Source organism: Malus sylvestris, chromosome 14 (assembly GCF_916048215.2).
Source record: "Malus sylvestris chromosome 14, drMalSylv7.2, whole genome shotgun sequence".
NCBI lineage: Eukaryota > Viridiplantae > Streptophyta > Magnoliopsida > Rosales > Rosaceae > Malus > Malus sylvestris.
Genome location: NC_062273.1, coordinates 115,623 through 143,378, shown reverse-complemented (window position 1 = coordinate 143,378; position 27,756 = coordinate 115,623). Strand labels below are relative to the sequence as shown.

The following is a 27,756-nucleotide window of genomic DNA, read 5'->3' as shown; positions in this document are numbered from 1 at the left end:
AAACGACCAGCATACTCTCGTAGTGACTTGTCCGACTTTTGGCGAATAGTGTACAAGTCATCTACAGAATGCAAGCGATCGGTCTGGAAGATGTGTTAAGAGACAAACTGTTTCCTCAGTTCCTCAAATGAGTCTATTGTCTCAGGTGGAAGACGGCAATACCAGTTTAGAGCTCCGCCAGAGAGGGTAGAGGGGAAGAGAAGACATCGTTCTTCGTCGGTGTGCATCCGATATGCCATGGTGGACTTAAAGAGGTTAAGGTGTTCAATTGGGTCCTCCCTTCCAGTATAAAATTGTAAACCAAGCTTTTGTTTTGTTTTCGCTTGAAGGGGGTGTCAAAGATCCTCCTTGTGAGAGGGCCAGGCCTGGGTTGGTTCCAGTCAGGTATCTCGGCCTGACGTTCGGCCTTCAACTTGTTTACTTCCTCAAGGAGCTGTAGGACAATGGGGTCTTAAGTGGAGTCATGTACCACTGAGATTTTCTTTCGTAAGTCTCCATCGCCTCTTGGAAGTAGGAAAGTTTGAGCAAGGGCGTGTGATTTTTTCTTGGACTCGCCGTACTGACTTCTAGGGCGAGTCTGTCGGAATACCTCAGAGTCCCATGTACCTTCATGTTCTTCTAGGACATGTCGTTCATTCCCTAGATTAGTAGCTGGCCTGGGTTGTGGGAGGGGACCGAGTCTTTCAGAAACCCTTGGGTCATTGATCTTCGATCATATGTGGAGGGGATTTTCTCGAATTTGCTTTAGAAAGTCTCGGCAGTCATGATAAAGCTTTCGATCCTTCCAACCCTTCAGCAAGGAGGTGTCTTCCTCCACTTCTCCTGCTTCGGGTCGAAGCAGCTGGGTTGAGAAAAGTCTCATGTTGATCAATGTTTGTATGATTAGCTCGCTCCTCATCAGGGATACCCATGTCGAAGGAAGGTGACCCTCCGTGTTGGGGGGCACCCAGATGATGGTTGATGTCCACAGGAGCAACAATCTCGTGTGTTTGAGTACGTATAGTTTCGTGGAGCATCTCAAAGAGCTTCTCATACTGCTCCTGGAGGACCTCATTCTTCATTGCTATCTTGTTGTTTTGAGCTTCTAGCTCATCGACTTTAGCTTGAAGAGCAACCCTCTTTCCTTCATTCTTTCGTTGCTTTGAACTAGGTGCAAGAGGGGTGTCATTTTGTGTGATGTGGCTTCCTTCGCTTCCCATGTTGGAGAGGGATGCCTGGTCAAAAGAGAGTGTACAAATGGTGGAAACCAGCTTGACAAAGCTGAAGAGAGTGGGAATAAGTGTCGTTCCCACAGACGGCGCCAAATGTTGATGCACAAAATCAGTGGGGACTTTGGTACAACAGAAAGTATTAAGTTTATGACCTTCGCTAGATTGCTCCGGTCACTAGTGTGGATAAGTATGAAAATGGATAAAGACATGAAAGAAAACACAAGATGTACGTGGTTCACCCAGAATGGCTACGTCCATGGAGTAGATGAGTTCTCATTAATTGTGAAGAGTTTACACAAGTACATAGGTTCAAACTCTCCTTTAATGAGTACTAGTGAATGATTTAGTATAAAACATTAGGAAATATTGTGAGAGAATGTTCTCTATTTATAGAAGAGAGTTTGTAGTTTCATTCTGACATTGACACGTGTCGTGTTGTGATTGGCTTCTGATGTTGACATGTGTCGTGCTATGATTGGCTTCTGATGTCGACATGTGTTGCGCTGTGATTGGCCTCTTGGTTGTAGGGAAGCTCTTCTGGGTCATTGACGGTATAACGTTGACCGGTGCTCAATAGTTTCGGGATTGGTCAAGTATGGTACAAACAAAATGCATAAAAAAAATTATCACGTGGCACAAATGTGGCAGCCACGTTAGCTCTTAACAGACCAATAGATGGAAAATATAACCGATGTATTATATTGAAATAAAATAGTACGGATGTATGAAAGTGAAATTTTTTGAAGATGTTGTATAAGGTTGCAATAGAGCTCAAACCTGAGGTGATAAAGTGTAATTTACCCTATTTTATGCTTTTTGACTCATTCATTTTCACATTTCAGTTAAGTAATAATGGGAAGTTTGGAAAAATAACCAACATTTTGACCCCATACAGAATTATAGCCACTTTTTAAATTTGTGATAATTATAACCAAAGCTAATACAAAAGTACTAATATACCCTCATGTAAAACGTGAATTTTCAATAAAACAAAAAAGCAAGCTGCTGAAGCTGTTCCCCCATCTCCGATTGCTCCAAAGCCTCTACAGATCCCTTCCTCCCTAGTCAGTCGCCACCTACACCTTCCCCTCCATCCTCCACTTCCGTTATCTACCCAGCCATGATTGTTGATTGTTACATTAATTTTCATTTTCATAATTAATTTTAATTTTAATTGCTCAAGTCATTTGGACCCAATGCCTCATCAAAAGAATGGAGATGACTCTGGTTGGGTCTAACTTCAACGACTCAATGAAGTTTGAAATCAATACCGTTGACGGGATCTAAGACCACCGTCACGCTCAACCTCAACTCCTAACCATAACGTTCTGGGTGAGAACCACCAATACAATCCCAACCATGCATTTGCGAATCTACATTCAAACCTCAGGCCACCTATTTTTCTATGATTCGAAGGCAATCTTAAGATTTCTTTTGGATACAATCATACAACGGCAGCCATTTAAGGATATAAAGGTATACTAGTACTTTCATATCAACTTTTGGTAATAATTATCATAAATTTAATAAAATGTGACTATACTTCTATATAGGGTCAAACTTTAGGTTATTTTGCCAAATCTCCCAAAAATGTCATTAGAGTTAGGGTAACATCCCACATCGTCCAGGGAAGTGGATCATGTAAGCTTTATATGTATATTTCCCATCTCTACCTAGCACGAGGCATTTTGGGAGCTCACTGGCTTCAGATTCCATTGGCGCGCGAGAGCAATCCCATGATAGGTGACCCACTGAGAAGTTCTCGTGTGAGTTCCCAGAAACAAAACCGTGATGACGTGGTCAAGGCTCAAAGCGGATAATATCATGCTATGGCAAAGTCGAGCCCGAGATATGGTGGGGGCTCGGGCCAGGATGTGACAGTTAGGGCTAGGTTCGGTTAGCAAACAGTGCCAAATTCCTTGTGCCACCTGCCAGCCACATAAACATAATTACCGAAAATCAATTATCGCTAGCCAACCCGTCTTTTTGCGGTTGCCAAAAATCGGTTTAGCCAAAATTATTGGCTGGTTCATTTGGTAAATGGCATAACTGATGATTTGCAAATAAGTTACAAAACAACAGCTCAAGACGATGCACTGACCCGTAAACAACAAATCAAAAAAGAGAAAAAGAAGTTGCTGCTGCAATTTTTCGATTGATGATAAGCCAACATAATCATGACTTAACAAATTAAAATGGAAATCATATCAAAACTTAATAAACCAACAACAATGTCAGCAAACATAATCCAACAAACTCAAAAATCCAACTAACATCACTGTCTAAATTCAATTGTAGCAACTAATGCATAAACAAAAAACTTAAAATTATGGTTCTGGTTATAAGATCCCCTTATTATAATTCCAAAACAAATAACTTGTTATGATAATGCAACATCACTGAAGTAGCAACAACCAATGCATATGAAATCTTCCATGAATCAATTTTTCGAAGCACTTGGAATTGATGTTCCTACTTGAGATGTAGAACCATCAACTATTTCACTTCAAATGTTACATAAAAAAGTATGATTAGAATAAGAAGTAATATTGAATAATAAATTAAAAATATCAATAAACATTGGATTGAAGTACTATAATTAGAATTAGTAAAAATATAGCAATACTTACATTTTTCCAGTTCTTCACATGTCAAGCATGTAAAAAATACCTAAAATATCTAAATAGAAAATATATATGTATTGGTAGGTATGGCATACCGCCAAGGAAGAAAATATCGGTAATATCGGAAGTATCGGTAGTCCGAAAACACGGAAATATCGATGGAAATATCGGGATAATATCGATATCGATAAAAATTACATGGAAACCACGGAAATTGTAAGAAAAACTTGGAAATTTTTATTGAAACTTTGCAGGATGTTTATTTAGTCAATTATCTATTAGTTTATCACAAAAAATAAGGAAATACATTGCATGATGGATTTAACATTATCAAGTTGATTATATAGCGAGCTGACAAACATTGTGAGTGTAGAAAATATGTAGTAATTAATGTAGGAGTGTGGATTTTGGTCATGCCACACAAGTGCTAACATTGATAATTTAGTATAGAATTTGTGATAAATTGGCATCCAATTTAAGATTTTATTAACTTACAAATAAAGATGATTATCATTTAATTGTAATATGTAAACTTAAACACATAAAAAAACCAACAAAACAAAATTGATATTGAATTCGTGATAATTTGATGTCAAACTTAGGACACTGAGTGAGTCATGTCCTCATGACAGGAGGAACCCACACACACACACACACACAATGCACGCAACCACACACGCACACAAACATCACACACGCATACACGACCTCCGTCTATCTCTCTCTCGATCCTTCTCGATCTCTCTTCTCCCTTCTCCCACACACACACACACACAGAGATCTCCGATCTCTCTTCTTCTCCCTTCTCCGATCTCTCTTCTCCCTTCTCCCAAACACACACACACACACACACAGATCTCTCGATCTCTCTTCTCCCTTCTCCCACACACACACACACACACACACACACACAGATCTCTCGATCTCTCTTCTCCCTTCTCCCACACACACACCACAGCCTTCTGCTCCTCCCTCTCCTTTCTCTCTGCACCGAGACCCACATGCACCGAGCCAGCCTTCTGCTCCTCCTTCTCCTTTCTGTCTGCACTGAGACCCACATGCACCGAGGTCCAAGACCCACACGCACACCATCGCACCTGCTCCGGCGAGTTCCTTCAATTTCTCCGGTTAGGTAAGCTTTGGGTTTTTCATTTTATGTTCTAGATCGAAGTTAGATATGAAATTGAAGTTCTATCTCATCTTTTTGCAAGGATTTTGGGATGAAATCGACTCGGGAATAGGCACACCCATCTCCGGCGAGGCCGTGGGTGTCCAAGAACTTTCCGAACACCTCCGGCCGTTTCACGACAAACAGACGTTATAAAAACGTTCCTCGCGTCTTCTATTTCATGTTCATACCTAGATCGAAGTTTAGGGGGTTGTTTTACAGTTGGCCGGAGCTGTAGAAGCTCCGGCGTTCGTCTCCGACTTGCACAGTTCCGATATTTCGCGATAATATCGCGAAATTTGGACGAAAACCCCTTGGATACCAGTTAAAATATCGGCTTGGGCAAAATTCGATAATATCGGCGATATATTGCCGATATTATCGATATTTTCTTCCATGCATACCGCTAGTATACAAAATCCAATACCAAAGCCATATCATTAATTGTCGGTTCAGTATAATAACAACCGATTATGAAAAAAATGCCAAAACTATATCATACTGATTATGATTTTGTCCACAATAAATCATTTTGGTTATTTCGTGAAAAATCTTCATAAAATAAAGATAAAATGACAAAAATACCCTCATTTTTTGTCAAATCATTTTGACCTATTGTTTATTATATTGAAGGTGATTTTTGTCATTTGGATCCTTATTTAACATAATTTTTCACCGAATGACCAAAATGATTGATGATGGACAATCTCAAGGATCACTTTTATTGATTTCAAATCTCAAGGACTAAGGTGAGAAGTTAGGCAAATCTCAATGACCATTTTGACTAAAAAGCCTTCCGAAATTTTGAATCAAAAATTTGAAATTCTCAAAATCTCTAAATGCATTCCAAATTTTTTTATTTAAATTCGCATATTTTTGCCTACAAGTTATCATGCTCCTCCAACTCCGTAATTGGAAAAAAAAAAGGTACTCATAAATTAAATCCCTCTTCCAACTAATTCATTTCGATTTCCAAGGTCTAATGGTAGATGGTTAATTTAGTAGATCCATCTTGGCTCTAATCCAGTTTTGTTTAATGAGAAATGCTAAGGAGACTCTGAGACTCTCTGCCACCTTATATTTTTGGCATAATTCTTGTGCAAACATTATAAAATATTGTGCAAAAAAAATGAGGTGACAAAGGGTTCATAGAGAGTTTGGAACAAACAATATGAAGTCTATAAAGAATCACATATTTTTTTCTACAAGTTATTATGGCCCTCCCAGAATTACTCCCAAACTGGCACATAATTGATAAAAGTAACAAATATATATATCTCAAGTCGTGCTCATTGGTCCAATAAAATACAGGAGCTCCAAAACTGTGAAGTTATACGTTACACTCAACCAACTCTTCCACAATCATCGCTTTGGGTGGCTGCAGGAATAGCTACAAAAATTCCATCAAGTTCAGGTGCATCATCTCTAGTGTGGTTTAGGAACATAGCCATCGACAGCAAAGTTTCGGGTGGCAGCTGGAATTGCTAAACGAATTCCATCAAGTTCAGGTTTTGCAATGACTTGACAACCCAAGCGAGACCTACAACGAAGAAACATAACATTTTAACATGAACTCACAAATAAAATTATAACAATTATAGGTGAAAACCTACGTTTCAGTAAGTCCAAAGGCCAAGTCCAACATATCATTTTCCTCATCAATTGGGTCTTCTAATTTGTTGTAATAGTCCACGTCCTACACTATGATTCGATAGTTAGCTCCTCGTACTTTATGCAAGCCAAATATAAGTTAAAAGCACGTTTCTTTAAACATATACAACATACCATCACAATCACATGACATGTCGAACAGGCAAGTGAACCTTCGCATGCTCCTGATATGAGATAAGAAACACAATATTATTCTGTAAATATGATTGAAGAACTATTTGACAAGGTAGCGACTGTCGTTGTGTTTCCAAACTAAGTCTGATCCATTTTAAGAAAGGGAAATTTGCACAAATACCACTTTGAACTATTAGGGGTGTCTAACCTAAACTCTATACTGTGTGAATGTACCACCTTTATCCTAACTCCATCTAAATATTTGTTAAATAACTTTAAGAACACCCTATAATTTTCTTTAGGAGGTTCCCACTCAATAAAACTTTGTTAAAATATTCCAATATCTATCCTTGTATTAGAAAACCTAAAAATATAAAAAAAGCTACAACAACAAAGCCTTATCCCACTAAATGGGGTCAGCTGTATGAATCCTAGAACTTCAAAGCGCTCAGTTTTGTGTCAAGTCTCCCGTTAGATACACGTACTCCAAGTTTTTTCTTAGACTCTCTTTCCAAATCTTCCAAGGTCTTCCTCTACTCATTTGGCCCTGAGCATGTGTCTCGTAGTTCTAATTGGAGCGTTTATAGGTCTTCGATTCACATGTCCAAACCACCTTAATTAATTTTCTCTTATCTTATCTTCAATTTCGGCTACTCCTACTTTACTCGGATACCCTTGTTCTTAATCCCGTCATTTCTCGTGTTCGCACTGAACTTGCACTCCATATACACTGGCTTTGACCTACCAAGGCGAAGACCTTTAGATTCCAACACTTCCCGCCAAAGGTTAAGCTTCGCATTTACTCCCCCTGAGTTTCATCCATCAACACTATATCGTCTGTGAAAAGCATACACAAAGAAATATCATCTTGAATATGACTCATTAACTCATCCATTACCATTGTAAAAAGGTAAGGATTTAAAGATGAGCCTTGATGTAAACCTACAATTATAGGAAAGCTTTTAGTTTATCCTTCATGAATCCTTACAACATCTTTGCTCCATCATACATATCTTTTATAGCTTGAATGTGGAGGCCTGAAGGGGAATTGTGCGCTGCAACTGTGAACTGCATAGTGAGGATGGGGAAGGTCGGAGTTGGGGATTGGGTACAGGGGTTTAAGAGTTTTCCACTTGACTCCACACTCACCAAAATTTCGCCCTTTACCTTATAACTTTTTTCAGTGTGAAAATATAAAAAATGAATTATTGCTTGAAAAGTTCCACTACGACCACCACCCACCAAGGAATCTCCCCCTCCCCCACCACCACCCTATGTCCATCAATCACAAGTAGGTGAAGGAGGTACTGGAACTGTCTACGATGCCCGGCTAGATGATGGCCAAGTGGTTTCTATTAAACGAGCAAAGAATGGAGACTCTAAAAATGACAGGTTCGAACCTGATACATGGATAACGTTCTTTCAACAACAACAACAACAAAGCTTTTTCCCACTAAGTGGGGTCAGCTATATGAATCCTAGAACGCCATTGCGCTCGGTTTTGTGTCATGTCCTCCGTTAGATCCAAGTACTCAAGTCTTTTCCTAGGGTCTATTCCAAAGTTTTCCTAGGTCTTCCTCTACCCCTTCGGCCCTGAACCTCTGTCCCGTAGTCACATTTTCGAACCGGAGCGTCAGTAGGCCTTCTTTGCACATGTCCAAATCACCGGAACCGATTTTCTCTCATATTTCCTTCAATTTTGGCTACTCCTACTTTACCTCGGATATCCTCATTCTCAATCTTATCATTTCTCGTGTGCCCATACCTCCCACGAAGCATCCTCATCTCCGCAACACCCATTTTGTGTACGTGTTGATGCTTCACCGCCCAACATTCTGTGCCATACAACATTGCGGCCTTATTGCCGTCCTATAAAATTTTCCCTTGAGCTTTAGTGGCCTACGACGGTCACACAAACACGCCGGATGCACTCTTACACTTCATCCATCCAGCTTGTATTCTATGGTTGAGATCTCCATCTAAGTCTCCGTTCTCTTGCAAGATAGATCCTAGGTAGCGAAAACGGTCACTTTTTGTGATCTTCGCTACATTGCTCCGGTCATTAGTGTGGATAAGTATATAAATAGATAGAGATAGGAAAGCAAACACAAGATGTACGTGGTTCATCCAGATTGGCTACGTCCACGGAATAGATGAGTTCTCATTAATTGTGAAGGGTTTACACAAGTACATAGGTTCAATCTCTCCTTTAGTGAGTACAAGTGAATGATTTAGTACAAATGACATTAGGAAATATTGTGGGAGAATGATCTCGTAACCACGAAACTTCTAAGTACCGGAGTGTGGTATCGTCTTGACTTGCCTTATCTGTCTCATAGGTAGATGTGGCATCTTCTCTGGAAGTACTCTTCCTCCATCCAGGGGTGGTATCTGTAACTGGTGGAGATGCACAAGGTAATGTATCAATTTCACTTGAAGCTTACTTGTAGTTTCAGGCTTGGTTAAGCGCGATACAAACCATGTAGTAGGAGTCCCCCAAGTCGCCGAGCTAAGGGATCTGCTGAAAGAGGTGACAGACAAGGTAAGCAATCAGAGCTCCGGCTGATTGTTCACATTCTCCCTATCTTGCAGGCAGAATGAAAGATAAAGAGAAGAAAAATGAGAAGAGATGATATGGGATACTTTTACTTTTGAAGAAGTAACTTTCCACAGGCTTATTCTTGAACTGGGCTGGAGGGTTTTCTGGTTTTCTCCAGAGTATAAGGCCGACTGAAGAATTTGAGGGTCAAAACAAGTCCATCAAATCTAGAGTACGTTCGACCCTGCTGATATGGGATACTTTTGCTTTTGACAGAGTAGTGGATGTATCGGCACGTGTGCTGTTACGCTTGTCTCCACATGCTTCCTTGTATCCTTCTCACTTGCCCTATCTGTTCCTCAAGCAGATGCGGTATCTTCCCTGGAAGCATAAGATGTTGAAGATGAGTACTCGAGAGCAATGCCAGGTAAGTAATCAGGTAAGGGGTTCCAGGCAGTCAGTTCCTGGCTGGAAGCTTGATTCCAAGTGCTGACTGATTGCTCTCATTCTCCTTGTCTTGCAGGTAAGAACAAGGCCAAAGGAAAAGACAAGGAAAAAGCATGATATGGGATATTCTTGCTTTTAACCCTGATGATATGAGATATTCTTGCTTTTAACCCTGATGATATGAGATATTCTTGCTCTAGTATAGCTTGTTTACAGAGGTGTTATCGGGGGGAAAGAAAGCTGAATATTTTGAAAGGCTTCGTTGGGAGTGCCCTCTCAAATAAGAGGAAGGGTTGAGCATTTTTGCAGGTCTGCCTGTCCGTTGGGGATGGAGGTCGACATATATAGGAGTCTCCCTAACATCAAGTAATAATGCTATTCCTTTACCCTGCTTGGTCATAGCACGGTAGTGGGAGCTGCCAGCTTCACATGTTTTAACTCTGTCAGAGCACTTTGAAAAAGTGGTCTGTGGTATCTGGAAAGCTGATGTTGCGTGTGAAGATTACAGACAAGCTTTATCCAAGGAGATCCAGCTCTTGAAGTTGGGAAAGTGGTGCCTCTTCGGTTTTTGAACAAGCAATCCTGTCGGGGATCTAGCTCTCGAGATTCGGAGAACGATGCCTCTTCGATTTTTGAGAAAGCAATCTTGCTGGGGGTCTGGCTCTCGAGATTCGGAGAGCGTTGTCTCTTCGATTTTTGAGAAAGTAATCATGTTGGGAGTCTAGCTCTCGAGATTCGGAGGGCGGTGCCTCTTCGATTTTGGAGCAAGCAATCTTGTTGGGAGTGTTTTCTCGAATGTGAGTAAAGGTTGGGCATGTTTGCTAGTCTACCTTGCCACGAAGCACAGAGGTTGACACAAGGACTTTCCAATTATCCAGCAGTGGTACTGTTCCTTTACCCTCTCTTCGATTTTTTAGAAAGTAATCATGTTGGGAGTCTGGCTCTCGAGATTCGAAGGACGGTGCCTCTTCGATTTTGGAGCAAGCAATCTTGTTGGGAGTGTTTTCTCGAATGTGAGTAAAGGTTGGGCCTGTTTGCTAGAGGTTGACACACTGGGACTTTCCAATTATCCAGCAGTGGTACTGTTCCTTTACCCTTGTGGGTAATAATATGGTAGCTAGACCTTCAAAATTTATGTATCTAAACTTTGTTAGTGTTGTTTCTTTGCTATTCTTTTACCCTTCTTGGTCAGAGCGATGTAGTGGGAGCTACAAGCTTCACGTGTCTCAACTTTGTCAGAGAACTTTGGCAAAGTTATCTGTGGTACCCATGAGCAACTGTTGCGTGTGGGAAGTGGGTGATTGAACAGTACAATTCATGTGCTTTCTACTTCGCCAGCAATCTTCGACAGAATACCCATAATTTCCGCAAAGCTGAGTGTGCGTGTGACAGGTGCTGACAAGGCTGGAAAAGTAGGTGCCTCTTCGATTTCTGAGATTGGCCCTCGTGGTCTCTGAGCAGCCCAGCTTTTGACAAAGCAAGCCTCTTCGATTTCTGAGATCGGCCTTAGTGGTCTTTGAGCAGCCCAGCTTTTGAGAAAGCAAACGCCTCTTCGATTTCTGAGATCGACCCTCGTGGTCTCTGAGCAGCCCAGCTTTTGAGAAAGCAAACGCCTCTTCGATTTCTGAGCAGGCGCCTCTTCGATTTCTGAAGCTTCATCGAGTGCAGATTTTTATAGGGGCTGACATTAAGTTCCAAAGCACACTTGAATATCCACCAGTAGAAGCTCCATTCTTGCACTTCTAAGATCTTGATTTGTCCGACCTCTTCTCTTTTCAACACCTTTGAAAATGTCTGGCCCCTCCGACCGTCGTTTTGACTTGAACCTTGTTGAAGAGGCAGCCTCGCCTTCTCCAGACAACATATGGCGCCCATCCTTCGTCTCCCCTACTGGTCCTCTTACCGTTGGGGATTCCGTGATGAAGAATGATATGACCGCTGCGGTAGTGGCCAGGAACCTTCTCACTCCCAAAGATAACAGACTACTTTCCAAACGGTCTGATGAGTTGGCTGTTAAGGATTCTCTGGCTCTTAGTGTTCAGTGTGCAGGTTCTGTGTCTAATATGGCCCAACGCCTATTTGCTCGAACCCGCCAAGTTGAATCATTGGTGGCTGAAGTGATGAGTCTCAAACAGGAGATTAGAGGGCTCAAGCATGAGAATAAACAGTTGCACCGGCTCGCACATGACTATGCTACAAACATGAAGAGGAAGCTTGACCAGATGAAGGAATCTGATGGTCAGGTTTTACTTGATCATCAGAGATTTGTGGGTTTGTTCCAAAGGCATTTATTGCCTTCGTCTTCTGGGGCTGTACCGCTTAATGAAGCTCCAAATGATCAACCTCTGATGCCTCCTCCTTCTAGGGTTCTGTCCAGTACTGAGGCTCCGAATGATCCCCCTCCGGTGCCTTCTCTTTCTGGGGCTCTACCGACTGCTGAGACTTCTCCTAAGCAACCTTTGTGAAGGCTCTCTCTTGTTTGTTTATTTTGACTCAAGTATATGTACATATTTGTAACTTATCGGGGATATCAATAAATAAGCTTTCTTTCATTTCAACGTATTGTGTTAAATACACCAAAGCCTTCTTCGCTAAGTTCTTTGAATTTTCTTTTGTTGAAGCTTGTATGTTGAAGCTTTGTGAGTGGAGAATGTAGGTTGAGGTAGTGTTCCCTTAATTTCCCGAGTGAGGAAAACTTCTCGGTTGGAGACTTGGAAAATCCAAGTCACTGAATGGGATCGGCTATATGAATCTTAGAACGCCATTGTGTTCTGTCCTGTGTCATGCCCTCCGTTAGATCCAAGTACTCTAAGTCTTTTCTTAGGGTCTTTTCCAAAGTTTTCCTAGGTCTTCCTCTACCCCTTCGGCCCTGAACCTCTGTCCCATAGTCGCATCTTCTAATCGGAGCGTCAGTAGGCCTTCTTTGCACATGTTCAAACCACCGTAACCGATTTTCTCTCATCTTTCCTTCAATTTCGGCTACTCCTACTTTACCCCGGATATCCTCATTCCTAATCTTATCCTTTCTCGTGTGCCCACACATCCAACGAAGCATCCTCATCTCCGCTACACCCATTTTGTGTACGTGTTGATGCTTCACCGCCCAACATTCTGTGCCATACAGTATCGCCGGCTTTATTGCCGTCCTATAGAATTTTCCCTTGAGCTTTAGTGGCATACGGCGGTCACACAAAACGCCTGATGCACTCTTCCACTTCATCCATCCAGCTTGTATTCTATGGTTGAGATCTCCATCTAATTCTCCGTTCTTTTGCAAGATAGATCCTAGGTAACGAAAACGGTCGCTCTTTGTTATTTCTTGATCTCCGATCCTCACCCCTAACTCGTTTTGGCCTCCATTTGCACTGAACTTGCACTCCATATATTCTGTCTTTGATCGGCTTAGGCGAAGACCTTTAGATTCCAACACTTCTCTCCAAAGGTTAAGCTTTGCATTTACCCCTTCCTGAGTTTCATCTATCAACACTATATCGTCTGCGAAAAGCATACACCAAAGAATATCATCTTGAATATGTCCTGTTAACTCATCCATTACCAACGCAAAAAGGTAAGGACTTAAGGATGAACCTTGATGTAATCCTACAGTTATGGGAAAGCTTTCGGTTTGTCCTTCATGAGTTCTTACGGCAGTCTTTGCTCCTTCATACATATCTTGTATAGCTTAGATATATGTTACTCGTACTCCTTTCTTCTCTAAAATCCTCCAAAGAATGTCTCTTGGGACCCTATCATACGCTTTTTCCAAATCTATAAAGACCATGTGTAAATCCTTTTTCCCATCTCTATATCTTTCCATCAATCTTCGTAAGAGATAGATTGCCTCCATTGTTGAGCGCCCTGGCATGAACCCGAATTGGTTGTCCGAAACCCGTGTCTCTTGCCTCAATCTATGCTCAATGACTCTCTCCCAGAGCTTCATTGTATGACTCATTAGCTTAATACCCCTATAGTTCATGCAATTTTGTACATCGCCCTTATTCTTGTAGATAGGCACCAAAGTGCTCGTTCGCCACTCATTTGGCATCTTCTTCGTTTTCAGAATCCTATTGAAAAGGTCAGTGAGCCATGTTATATCTGTCTCTCCCAAAACTTTCCACACTTCGATTGGTATATCGTCTGGGCCTACTGCTTTTCTATGCTTCATCTTCTTCAAAGCTACAACCACTTCTTCCTTCCGAATTCTACGATAAAAAGAGTAGTTTCTACACTCTTCTGAGTTACTCAACTCCCATAAAGAAGCACTCCTTTCATGTCCTTCATTGAAAAGATTATAAAAATAACATTTACATCTGTCTTTAACCGCGTTCTCTGTAGCAAGAGCCTTTCCATCCTCATCTTTGATGCACCTCACTTGGTTTAGGTCCCTTGTCTTCTTTTCCCTTGCTCTAGCTAGTTTATAGATATCCAACTCTCCTTCTTTGGTATCTAGTCGCTTATACATATCGTCATAAGCCGCTAACTTAGCTTCTCTCACAGCTTTCTTCGCCTCTTGCTTCGCTTTTCTATACCTTTCACCATTTTCATCGGTCCTATCCTTGTATAAGGCTTTACAACATTCCTTCTTAGCCTTCACCTTTGTTTGTACCTCCTCATTCCACCACCAAGATTCCTTTTGGTGTGGGGCAAAGCCCTTGGACTCTCCTAATACCTCTTTTGCTACTTTTCGGATACAACTAGCCATGGAATCCCACATTTGGTTAGCTTCCCCCTCTCTATCCCACACACACTGGGTGATTACTTTCTCTTTGAAAATGGCTTGTTTTTCTTCTTTTAGATTCCACCATCTAGTCCTTTGGCACTTCCAAGTCTTGTTCTTTTTTCTCACTCTTTTGATATGTACATCCATCACCAACAAGCGATGTTGATTAGCCACGCTCTCTCCTGGTATAACTTTGCAATCCTTACAAGTTATACGATCCCCTTTCCTCATTAGAAGAAAATCTATTTGTGTTTTTGACGACCCACTCTTGTAGGTGATCACATGTTCTTCTCTCTTCTTAAAGAAGGTATTGGCTAAGAAGAGATCATATGCCATTGCAAAATCCAAGATAGCTTCCCCATCCTCGTTTCTCTCCCCAAAACCATGGCCACCATGAAAACCTCCATAGTTGCCTGTCTCCCTGCCCACGTGTCCATTTAAATCTCCTCCTATAAATAACTTCTCTGTCTGAGCAATTCCTTGCACCAAGTCTGCAAGGTCTTCCCAAAATTTCTCCTTCGAACTCGTATCCAACCCTACTTGAGGTGCGTACGCACTAATCACATTGATAAGTTCTTGTCCTATTACAATTTTGATTGCCATGATTCTATCTCCTACCCTCTTGACATCTACAACATCTTGTGTCAAGGTCTTGTCCACGATGATGCCAACACCGTTTCTCGTTCTATTTGTGCCCGAATACCATAGTTTAAACCCTGAGTTTTCTAGATCCTTTGCCTTACGACCAACCCACTTAGTTTCTTGTAGGCACATAATATTTATCCTTCTCCTCACCATAACTTCTATTACTTCCATAGATTTTCCCGTCAAGGTTCCTGTATTCCACGTTCCTAAACGCATTTTGCTCTCTTGAACTCTACCCTTCTGTCCTAGCTTCTTCACCATTCCCCGTCTAATAGGATCAAAGTACTTCTTTTGTGTGTCCCGTGTAAAGTTGATAGGAGCATATGCTCCCAAACAACTTTGAGTGGAGTCGTTCGAAAAGAAGTTTTTATGGCCCCCTTGCTCATTTAACACTGCATCCGGGTGCCGATGGAGATACAGCGACCCTTGCTCACTTATCACTGTGCTCGGGCCACACAGCGCGCCACTTACGGGTGACGCCCTAGCTTTAGCGCGATTTCGTTCTGGATTCATTTTCATAAAGATTCGACGTGATCATGGAGTGCCGGCTGTCGACTACCTGACGCCCTCCCCCTTCTCCTTTATCCGGGCTTGGGACCGGCAATGTAAGATAAACTTACACGGCCTCAAGCTGAAACCCAAGTTTACCCAAGTGTTCAAACAGGCATTAAAAGTATACTATTTGAAACTCAGACACTGTTCAGGCTTTGGTACATAGGGGTAAATTGTAATTATGGGACAATTGTTGGGTTTTCTTGAAGTAATGAAAGTTGAAGTAATGTAATTATGGGACTATAGTTTCTAATTTTTTTTTCTTTGTTTATGAATTCTTTCAGCTTGTTAATTTGTTTTTCTTCTAATTAATACAGAGGACATTTACCCAATTTTTCTCAGAGTAGTTCATGCGTGTGGAACCAGGGCTTGATTTAACAGCATATGGATGGTGACCTATGAAGCATGGATACCATTATGGATACGATGATACCATATGACAAGACACAGCGATATGTAAAATCTCTAAAAACTAGGATACGTCATGGATACAACAACAAAAATATATAATTTAAAACATATTTAAACGTGAAAACATCTAAATTCAAGTTAATTTAAGTGTGAGAGTTCTCCCTTGTTTCAATCAGAGGCAAGCTGTTTGTATTCATCAAATTCAACTAAATTTTTGCTTCCTATTAATTCTCTCCTCTTAATTTCTCATCTGAAAGTGTAATGGTATCCTAAAAGCCGAATACCGTTATCCGGTGAGTATCCAACAAGTATTGTGTCCGATGAAGTATCGGATTGGATACAGGATACACAACCAAACTAAAGTATCCGTGCTTCATAGTTGGTGACCAACCTAGGTGGTAGATTTGCGCCAATAATGAAGTCTAGATATTTGTTGCCAATTTCTTTTCTAGGTGGAAACTGCTTACGCCCCTGCTAATTTAGGTGGTACTTGTGCAAATTCCCCTTTCAAGAAATATGCATTCTGAAGCAATCAATAATTATTTTCCAAATTGATTTGACAAACACCTATCAGTACTATCAGTGGAGAGATGCATGAAAATTATGAAACCTAAAACAAATGATTCTGTAAAATGATATCTAGGGGACGACAGTAATTGATGGAGCAGATTTGGGTTTAAGGTGAAAAAGACTATTAAATAAGCATCAGAACCTTGCCTTCAAGTTCTATATCATTTTCATGGGCAGCTTCAAGAATAGACATTCCAGTAGGAACCTTGATATGTTTTTCCTCTCCATCCTTATCAACAAATGTCACTGATATCCTGCAAATAGTTCATCTTGGTGTGAAGAAACAACATAATAATCTTACTGCAGATCTCTCCACTCAAACGAAAATTAGGGCCATGAGGTGAAGATAAACCAAACTGCAACAAATTTCGCACAAAAAACTGCGGAGATATATGTTTAAATCATGCATGCATGTTCATTTGACTCTGTTCTCCTACTACTATGCTGCTTCTCAGAATCGTATCTCCTATCATTATTACTGATTATTATTTTTGAACCCGTTTAACCTCAAACAACTTATTTTTCATGGGCAGCTTCAAGAATAGACATTCCAGTAGGAACCTTGATATGTTTTTCCTCTCCATCCTTATCAACAAATGTCACTGATATCCTGCAAATAGTTCATCTTGGTGTGAAGAAACAACATAATAATCTTACTGCAGATCTCTCCACTCAAACGAAAATTAGGGCCATGAGGTGAAGATAAACCAAACTGCAACAAATTTCGCACAAAAAACTGCGGAGATATATGTTTAAATCATGCATGCATGTTCATTTGACTCTGTTCTCCTACTACTATGCTGCTTCTCAGAATCGTATCTCCTATCATTATTACTGATTATTATTTTTGAACCCGTTTAACCTCAAACAACTTACTTTTCTTTCTGCTCAATCCCTTCATTTGAAGAATGGCTGGCACTACTGGTATAAAAAAGATAACGGTTCTCAAAGATGGTTGCTTGCAACAACTTAGTTTCAGACTGGTGATCAAACTGTTCATAAGACAAGGAAACCACAAATATAATCTAAATGAGAATAAAAACGCGAACACATCTATGCAAGCTCACTCTAAACAAAATACATAAATTTAAAACTACTCAGAACTTCATAATAATCATCCTTCATCCTTCAACTTACCTACACTGACCAACTCAAGTATATTTACAATTCCCAACTTCTTCAATAAATACTTAAAATACTAAAAACAATTTGAAAACGACATATATGCCTTCATTTAGATTTAAAATACGCTCATGACAAACCACAAACTACTTGCCAAATGTATATTACTAAACTGATTTTGTTTTATCTCGTCTTCGTAAATGCAGACCTAAGTTTAGCATTGGGAGGAAACATGACTGCTTCCTTCCTTTGATACGAGTCAGAAGACCGTACTATAAGTAAGACCTATGGCATGTTTACTTATTTAGAATAAGAGTGCAAGGTCCGTGTATCATTCCTATTCCTGACATCCTGCATTTTGTAATACTCAAGGAATTAGTGGGTCCCACATGTGCCTTTACCCGCGGGGGTGGGGGGGGGGGGGCTTGTTTATCCCATGTCTGGATTGAAGACAAAATGGACCGTAGAACAAATGGCCGAAGAGATTGAAAACGAAATGGACCATAGGAAAGAAAAAGGACGTAGTAGGAATTTACAGATTTTGCGTCCGAGCTCCGTTTTGAGCCCATGAGACCTTCCCGAAAAATGTGGGCCATCCCAGTTCAAATTCACCGCTTCGCCGACATATGATGGATTTTAGTCATCCGAGGCTATTTAGGCTTTAAAACTGCATTTTAAATTCTGTAATAAAAATCGGACCTTTGAGCCTTGAGCCTTTCAAGCCTGTGATTAAGTCTATTTAAGCCATTTGGCTCTCAATGTAATGCATCAATTCAGATATAATCAAACAACCTTTGTTCTTCAGGATTTACATTTGTAATCCTTATACCCTTGTGCTGTGTCACTAAATTGGAATGAACTTGGTCCATTTCATCTTCAACACTCCCAAGGCATTACATCCTACTATCCTAGATATGCAAGAATATCTCATTCTATACCATATAACAAAGAATAATATCACTGTGACATTAAGCAGAAAAGAATGAAAAGATAGTAGTTAATTCAATGTGAGCTTCTCAAATGTCAGAGTGAAAGTAATGGTTCTAATATAGCTCCACCAAGAAATGAAGAAGAAACCATATATGGCTAACAGCTCTCCTTTCCTACCCAATAATTCTCATAGAACTAGAGTCTAGACCATGCAGGTCATACCAATTAGTCCCATTACCACAGCGATCAACTATTTGAAGACAAAAGTGGTCACTTGAAAAATAAGATCCAGATCAATTCATTGGTGGAAATTCATTAAATAGCTTCTTTAATTGATTGGTTTCTTCTGCACTTCACGAGTACAAATAAACATAAAAATTAAGCATCCAGCATGATTACTATATATAAAAAAAAAAGGTTTTCACCTATAGCTGTTTAAGTGAAGTGATCACTCAGAGGATATCAATTTATATCAGAGGTGGTAACTGACCAGAGTTTGCAAGCATTGTCTGTAAGAATTACTCGTATATCCTGATCTGGTTAAAGATGCGGATTTGCCTGCTGATTGCAAAAGGGAAACATTTTGAGAATGATCACATAATAACATCAAAATGAGTAGAAAATACTTTAGAAAAAATGGTTTGGCTTTCAACAAGGTGAGCTTCAAACAGGCATTAGCTAAATAAAGAATTTTAGTGCATACCTCTGGAGAGCTGTTTCAGTATCAAAAATCCGATTCTTGAAAGTTGAGAAGCAAACATAATCGTCAGACCTCTTAGTAAACCCTAACTCCACCAAAGAAAATTGAGGAACTTTATCTGGAAAATCAAAAAGATATATTCAAATTCTGATTTTTCTTTTCAAATGATAGGGAAAAAGAAACTTTATTGTCAAATTATCTCCACTTAGAGATACTCAAGTTCCAGGCAGGAAGAAAAGAGGATGTCCACATTTTAAGATAAGTGTAACATCTTCCCCAAACTACACAAACACTGCAATATAGTTTGGTAATTCTAATCGTCCATCACTTTAGGTTTTCAAGGATCGCCCCCTGCAAAGGATCAGCCTTAACTGAAATTGTTTATTAAATAGCTAAGCAAGTTGAGATTTGGCTGATTTTTTGCAAGGCCAATTCTCAAAGGAGGACCTAAAAAACTGATGATTTCAAATTATTGAACTGCACTCTGGAAGAAGGGCGTCCACACTCTTCATAAATTTGGATGTCATCATCAGAACCTTGTTAATTGAAGTTGGGAAAACTGCAATTACTATTTACAAATTCATAGTTTCACCAGGCACTAAAAGTCCAAAATGCAAAGGTGACTAATCAAACAAAAAATAAAATAAATGAACCAATGACATTGAGAGCATAGGGATGAACATGAACCTTCTTTTAGTGTAATTTCTAGGGGCGGCCATAAAAGCAACGAGAGAAGTGAAAAAATTCTGCCTACCGAATCCATGAGAAATCAAAGACCTAACCAAACTGAGATTGAAATTCCCGGTAATGGATCCCCGAGGGCGAGGAGGAGGAATTAGAGTATTGAAATAAACAGACTCAAATTTGTGTAGGTGCAATTTGATTTTCTCTTATTCACATACAATATTCTCAGAAAAAAACAAATTCGTGAAATCATAGACAGAGAAAAAGGCGGACACTAACCGGATGAGACTGAAGGGCCGACGGCTATTGACTCGTTGACGGCGTTGCCTTTTCGACAATATCGACTCCGTTGCTTTTGGCTGAGGTTCCTCAAAAAAAATAAAAAAAAGTTTGAGACCAGAAAAACTCAAAGTTGAGGGATGAGAAGGCTAGAGTGAGTGAGAGAGAGAGAGAGAGAGAGTCAGCTGCGTTTTACAACTTTCATTAGTCTTTTTTTAAGTGGATTTCTTTCGAGGATTTCTCAAGATTTGGACTCTTTCAAAAATTTCTTAGGATTTTACTCTTACGATTTTACCCTTAATCATAGACTGGGAGACATCTAATCTAAATAAGATTGCTATCTGGTAGTTCATTATCATAATCTCCACAATAGACCAAGAAATACTAATTGACGAGTCTACTGCTTACAAAGTGTAAGAAGGTCGCGCACTAATCTAGAATCAAATAACAATGAAACACAAATTCATTTCAGAAAAGAACAAAAAACATTGATATAGAAACTTGAGAAAAAGTGAAGAGTGTTCCATGAACACTATGATCAAGTAGAGTTCGGATTTCCTCAATTGGGGGAAGCCAATTAGCCTTTTCCGTTAACAACAACTAAAATTCAATAGAGCCAAATCCTACATCCCCACATTCAATTTCCTACATAGTCTAATAGCAATAGTACATTATCCAAATTCAGCAGAGCTAAATCCTACATTCTCACATAATATCATTAATTAAATTAAACACATCATTCATTAAACATAATCCAACATAATTCAGTTAACAAGTATGAATAAGCCAATTAAACATAATCCAAAATACAACCGAACAAAAAAAAACTAATGTATCATGAATCATATCATTTCAAATTATAGCATATCCAATTTGACCGCTCTTCCGGTGACATCTTCAGAAATGCATTCTTTTTTGTTTTAGTATTGAGCAAAGCGACCGCTTGATAGCGAGCAGGTTCATCCAAATTTGGGGTTTCCTTGATGGCATCCCATATAGAATTTTGTCTCTCTCTATCCTTATCCCTTTTCTCCAACAGACTATGGACTCCTCAGAAGTCAGTGGCAATTGAATCGAGAGTAAGTGAAATATTTTCCATAATTCTAGCTTGATTAGTGGTCTCAGATGATCTAGTATTCCCTTGGTATTGGGTTCTGTTTCGTTTCCTACGGTTGGTGATTTCTGGGGGAATCTCTGAACTAGTGGTTTGAGTGGGTAAGAATGGGGATGATTGATCGAATGATGAAGTTTGGTGTGATGCTTGGTTTTGATTTAGTACAAAGCCCCTATTTTCCTCATCATAAAACAAGTTCTCTATTCCAACTTGTTCATCTTCCTCTGTTCCACCTTGTCCATCTTCCACTACAAAAGTTCTTGCATCAGTTTCCTCACCCAATCCCAATGAGTGTTTTCCAATGGCAGTTGCATTCCCAAGTACGATTTGCAAATCTTCATAGTCATCACAAGATTTTTTACGAATGTTTCTTTGGTCTGGGTGGGCCTACAAAATAAACAAGAAAATCACAATTGTTCAATAAATTATAAGTATACATTCAAGTTACATTTAATATTTTAAATAAAAGCCAAGAAGCTCACCCTAAAGTATTCTTCCCAAACTTCGTCATCAGCAACAAATCTCTGTGTTTGCATCCCACCCAAAGCCAGAGTTGCTTCCCATAAGTTGACTATACTTTCCATATTCTTTCTTAAAATATCTCATTCGACTTGTGTAATACTTATAAGTTTTATTACACTTTAGTCTTTCATTAAGTGCCGGAAGTATTTTTGTCGTAACAATATCTTTGGTTAGCAAGCCATTAGCATCACGCCATCCACGCAATGTAGCTTCAACGAGCAATTGTAACAACATTTTGCTCTCTTCCAAAGTTCAAGCGGTATAATCACTTTTGGCCTTCACTTTTCCAATTTCTTGTTGTTCGTCTCCCATTTCTAATTACTAGTGATGGAAGCAGTAGCAGTAACAAAAAATCAATTTAGGACATACTTAACAAAAATCATCCGAATCATATAATATGCAATGCGTTAATAAAGCAACATAGTACCTTAATTAACCAAACAAACATAGTAAGCTCTAGTCTAATTAATCATAATAACCAAATTCATGAAAAAATGCTAATCATAATAACCAAATTCAATACAACAAACAAAACTAGGGGAAAATATTCAATCTAAACTCTTAACAAATGAATAAAATAATGCAAATGACCTATGAATGATCATTTGCAGAAACCAAAAATCAACGCACCACATCAACAACAGTCGAAAAGAATCTCCAAAAGTTGATATATATAAAAAGAGAAACAGTTTCCTCAAGCAAGAGAAACAAGAATTTTCCCAACCATAAAGGATTATATAATGTTGAAGAAATCTCGTTATGGTTGAAATCATACAATAAAGAAAGGCATAAATTTAAGGATTTTCCCAACCATAAAGGATTATATAAGAGATTTTAGAGCAAAGTTCCAGTCCACGAAACCTTTGAAACTGCCCTCTTTTTTTATAGCGAAAGGAAAAATGGACTAGTGATCAGAAACTAGAATTTTGATCCTTAATTAACCTAACAATGACAATGGAGAACTGAACACAGATTAAGAACTAAACCCAAATACACTTCTAATAAAAAACAACAATTCTTGAATTCTCACAGACCACATATATTTAAGAAATAATAAAAACCCATCAAATTTATTCAATCCCCTTTCAATTATTTGGAATAAAATATCCAAAGTTCCTCTCGGCTGGTTAAAAAAACATGCATATTAGCTAATCTATTGCATGTATATTAGGTTTTCTCTTTTCATTACATCAAATCAAATGTATCAGTTTTTCAGCTATCAAATAGAAAAACAATACAACTGAAAAATAATCAACATAAAAAGCATGAATTCGAAGAAGCTAGGGATATGCGGTATTATACGTATAGATATATATGTATGAGAAGGAATGCAGCAGTAATCTGTGAAACAAATCAATCATACCAGAATTATACAAGTTGGGAAGAGAAAAGCAATACCTTGAAGGGATAGGGGAAGACGTGTGAGAGGAAGACTGTTCCACTTCTGTGATGAACTTGAAAAGAAATTACATGGGGTAGGGTTGGATTCTTGATGGCCCCTTGTATTTATACCATCCACTCTCAAATCCCTCAAAATCCCTCAGCCATTAAAATCCTAATAAATCTTTGACATTCTCACTATCCCTTGATTTGAATGTAGTCTTTAAACTCTTAATCGACTATCCCTTGATTTGGGTGTATTTTTAAAATCCTCTTAAATCCTAATTTGACTACACCATGATTTCATAATCTTTTAAAATCCTCTTTTAAAACTCTAATCGACTACACCCAGATTTTAAAGTCTATTAAAATCCTACCAAATCCTAATTTGACTACACCCCCCTTAGGTTTCGGATTTGAGATGTTACCAAAAGTTTTACAACGCCAAAAACTTGTTGAAATTAAACGAACATGGATCCTCTCCAGATCCAATTGTTCTAATCCTAGGGATCCATCAATCCAGACGGTTGAAATTTGATCCAACAGCTACAAAGAGGGACCTAGTTTAAAAGTTATAATAACTTTAATTGTTGTATCAAATTTCAACAATCCGGATTGATGAATCCCTAGGATTAGGACAACTGGATCCGGAGAGAATCCATGTCCAAATTAAACTAACTGAAAATTCAACTTAGGATAATTTAATAGTTAATAAAAAATTGAAAATTGATCAATGTAATCTTGTAATTTGTAATTAAGTGTATCAAATCAATGTAGTTATTCTGTCACAATTCTATCAAAAATTCTATTATGTTTTGGTGTGACACATAAATGGGTCACATAAAGTCTAATTAAATTTAAAAAAAAATTACAAATAGCCTTAATAATTTAATAGTTAATAAAAAATTTGTCAACCCAAAAACCCAATCCTACAATCACCTTCGATTCAAGTCCACATTTATCTACCTCATTCGCCCTCTATTCTCTAAAAAAAAAAAACAAATCTTAATACACTCATCTTTACACACTTCGACACCCTTCACTGAATTGAACCTAGATCAAGATCATCTTTGATGACGACTTGGCTAATTGGCAACGACTTTTGGGACATCACCGTTAACATTTAGGCGATCAACATCCTCACAACCTTAATCTTGAAGAGCTTGTTCGGCGCTTCCCTGGACCAACCAATAAGCTCACTCATGCACATTACTAATGAAAAGCCATGAACAAACAAGATATATATGCACTTTTATATGCATGCATCTTGGCATGTCCTAAAAATTCTACTTTTCCCTCGTTCTGTATGCCACTTATATGCATATAAGAATTAATCATGTTCAAAACGTATATTTTCTCTTTGTTTTGATAACCAAGTTTAAAGCTTAATAGTCAAACCTAACCATATGCATGATTAACTAATTAATTCGTAATTGACATATATAAATTATAATGATCAATATTGTTTGCTTTGATAGGAGACTTTACCGAGCTTGCTAACTTGAGATGCTTCATAGTCTTCATTGACAAGATTAGTACAGAAGTATATATTTGTATATGCTTACAAAATTGACAACAATATTAGCCAAAATAGTTGTATCTATCACTAAATCAATTGAACCCAAAACATTGGCATGAATATCGAAATAGAAAGCTTAAAGCATGCCATATTCTTCCGGTCATAATTAATTTAATAAAGATGGCCAAACTAATCCAATCTTTCTTTATGAGGCCAAACTGATCCAATGGTTCTTTATGAGAACTAAATACGAGAAAGAAAGCTTGAGGTGCTTGAAAATCTTACCATTCCACAATATTAGTTTACCAGTTTATATGTAATATATCTGAGCAGAATATGTGATTTCAAGGAGATGAGATTCCCTTCAAGTCGAGCGCATCTTTCACAAGGAGATGTGATATGATTCCCTGCAAGGCTGCACGTGCCTTGGTAGGTGATGTCTATGACTTGTTGTTTTCCGTTGGACGATGGTGTCTCTGTGTCTCGGCATGGTTCATTGGTTTTAGAGGTTGGGGTAGGCACGCACCGACCAAAGGGGGGCAGGCACAATCGTAAGCCCCGTCAGCCTCTGCTCTTTAACAGGGTCGGTCTTGAGATTTTGGAGGCTCTTTGCGAGACTCAAGCATAGGCCCTTGCATGGTCTAAACTTTTGGTTGCTATATTTTCTTTTATATTTTATATTGTTTATTGTGTGTAAATTGATATAATGCAAAAGAAAATAAGTAAAGAAAAGTGAAGCATAGTGTGGTAGTCATGTACCTATCTGCGTTCTATATGTTTTTGGTTAGAATCTCCATACTTTTTAAATACAAAAATCATGGTGATATGACTATGTACCTGTCATATCACCGTACAAATACCATAATCAAAACCATTCATGCTCTTCTTATCATCTAGAGTTCTTCTCAAGAAAAATTTATGTGTTAAACGAATCACTGGTTATGATATTAGTAGCATCTTATAATGAACCTTTTTCATTGCATTGTTCGTCACGCCCTAAAGTGAGGATGATTCTCACTCCCCCTCTCTCGTTGATTGCCATTAGATTAGTTAAAATTTTGAGATTCATGTCTTAAACAATTAAACCAACTTAATCTAACAATATAGGTGTAGTTGTACTATAATTTTCTTTTTGATATGGATGACTCAATAGTCTTCAAATGGAATGAAAAATAAATGACTTTTAAACGGTGACCAAAAGAATAAACGATTCTAATTATGAAATGTATTCTATTAAATGATATCATATAAGGAATGGGAGCTTTTAAAAAATTATATCAAATTTAAGAATTTTAATTTATTATGATATTCCTAACTACAAATTTATTAGCAAAATTATCTTGTATAATGAAAGAAATTAAACTACAAATATTTTAAAATAGAAAAAAAATGTAGCTCAAAAATCCCAAAATAGTTACCCCACACATGCCCTATATGAAAGAAACATGGCTGAAAAAAAAAAAAAAAACAAATATGACAAAATAAGTAGTCGAACCCGTGCACTACCACATGAAAGTACCAACGCTTGACAACAATGCTAGGTAAACATCTATAAATTATTTCCCAGCTTTTGTATATATATAATATTAAGAAGGATTTTAGAATTTGGGGGCCCCAGAAAATCGAGGGCCCTGTGCGGTCGCACTCCTCTCACCCCTAGAAGGCCGGCCCTGCTCTTTAACCGACCTCCATCTTTGATTTTTAATATTTAACTAACACTTGAATTTAGGATCAAAGGGAACTGATCATAGAATATGTCTGCACATATCATATTAGTAAGCCAAGGATATGGAATCACACTTGAATTTAAGACCAAGATTCAGTTTATGTACTTTGTAAAACGACTATATGTATCGTCGAACTTAATAGGTTTTAATCATATAACCAGAGGCTTTGATATCAATTGTTAGCCTTATAAGGTTATACAATTAAAACATAAATGAAAGAGTTACTGACTTGATTCTAACGGCAGCCTTGGAAGTCGAACACGAAGGGAAACAGGGTACGACAACACCAAGATCTTCTATAAACACCTAGTCGAATACAATTACTCTATGAGAAACATTATGTTGTGTGTTCTACGGCTTATAGGGACCGGTATTTTTATATAGGCTAAAAGCTAGGGTTTCCATCCATAAAGGAAACCTAAACTTACTTTCTTAGCCTCCAAGTCAACTATCATAATCATTTTCAATTAAGGATTTTCCATCAATCCTATTTCCAATATAAGACACCTTATATAGGATTGATATCTTTAAGAGATCAAATCACAATCAACATTATTCTTCAATATTACATTCCTATTACATGTAGTAGACCACTTAAAGGTTGATTTATATTGGATAAATCCAACAGTTTCACAATGAATAGATTCAACTACACAAAAAATCCTTTCCAACTAGCTTCATTTCCCAAATTCCAATCTCAACACTAAAGTTCCAACCACATCTCACAACATGAGTGATGCACAAATAATGTCATTTCATCTTTCACATGTATCACTGTATATTCTTAACAAATATCATTTTAGCAATAATTCCATAACCAATAACAAGTAAACACTTAACTGAAGCAATTAGTCAATTAATATTCAACCACATAAATTAGCCTCACAAAATTTAATAAAATCAATTTATGTAAAGGTCTACCTTATTTCCCCTACCTCAATTCCAAAGCTAAAACGAAGATCCACATTACTACCGCAATAACTAGACCCACGTACTTGAACAAGCTCCTTGATCACCATGTATTTCTTTCAGTCTCTTTTTTATTCTATCTCTATAGAACTATATATATATGTGTGTGTGTGCGCGCGCGCGCACATATATATGCCA

General features: G+C 38.5%; 2 protein-coding genes and 1 pseudogene across 4 annotated transcripts; 1 reads left to right on the top strand and 2 right to left on the bottom strand.

Annotated features, from left to right (window-relative positions):
* Window positions 1-6,159: 6,159 nt before the first annotated feature.
* LOC126599332 (adrenodoxin-like protein 2, mitochondrial) lies at window positions 6,160-20,751 on the bottom strand. 3 transcript variants are annotated; one of them, XM_050265694.1, is made up of 8 exons: window positions 20,388-20,751; window positions 19,428-19,542; window positions 19,215-19,285; window positions 17,549-17,664; window positions 16,820-16,926; window positions 6,789-6,838; window positions 6,617-6,699; window positions 6,160-6,543 (listed from the first exon to the last, which is right to left on the bottom strand). In XM_050265694.1, the coding sequence occupies exons 2-8, from the start codon at window positions 19,483-19,485 to the stop codon at window positions 6,429-6,431; spliced, it is 600 nt and encodes a 199-aa protein (XP_050121651.1). In that variant the 5' UTR covers window positions 19,486-19,542; window positions 20,388-20,751; the 3' UTR covers window positions 6,160-6,428. The 3 variants fall into 3 exon arrangements, with proteins under 3 accessions (XP_050121651.1, XP_050121652.1, XP_050121653.1); XM_050265695.1 differs by having other exon boundaries at window positions 19,215-19,282; window positions 20,388-20,742; XM_050265696.1 differs by lacking the exons at window positions 19,428-19,542; window positions 20,388-20,751 and adding an exon at window positions 18,331-18,461 and having other exon boundaries at window positions 19,215-19,279.
* On the top strand, window positions 10,450-12,300 carry LOC126599331 (uncharacterized). The gene is made up of 2 exons (XM_050265693.1): window positions 10,450-10,623; window positions 10,818-12,300. Exon 2 carries the CDS (start codon window positions 11,565-11,567, stop codon window positions 12,237-12,239), a length of 675 nt encoding a protein of 224 aa, XP_050121650.1. The 5' UTR covers window positions 10,450-10,623; window positions 10,818-11,564; the 3' UTR covers window positions 12,240-12,300.
* A 358-nt stretch (window positions 20,752-21,109) lies between the features above and the next one.
* LOC126599330 (uncharacterized protein At2g29880-like) lies at window positions 21,110-23,554 on the bottom strand (annotated as a pseudogene).
* Window positions 23,555-27,756: the final 4,202 nt, after the last annotated feature.

Coding starts and splice junctions, on each gene's coding strand:
- LOC126599331 (XM_050265693.1), top strand. CDS start 11,565: ATGTCTGGCCCCTCCGACCGTCGTTTTGACTTGAACCTTGTTGAAGAG.
- LOC126599332 (XM_050265694.1), bottom strand. CDS start 19,485: ATGTTTGCTTCTCAACTTTCAAGAATCGGATTTTTGATACTGAAACAG. Junction 17,665..19,214: donor GACAATGCTTGCAAACTCTG/GTCAGTTACCAC, acceptor TCTTATGAACAG/TTTGATCACCAGTCTGAAAC. Junction 6,839..16,819: donor AAATGATATAGAACTTGAAG/GCAAGGTTCTGA, acceptor ATCTCATATCAG/GAGCATGCGAAGGTTCACTT.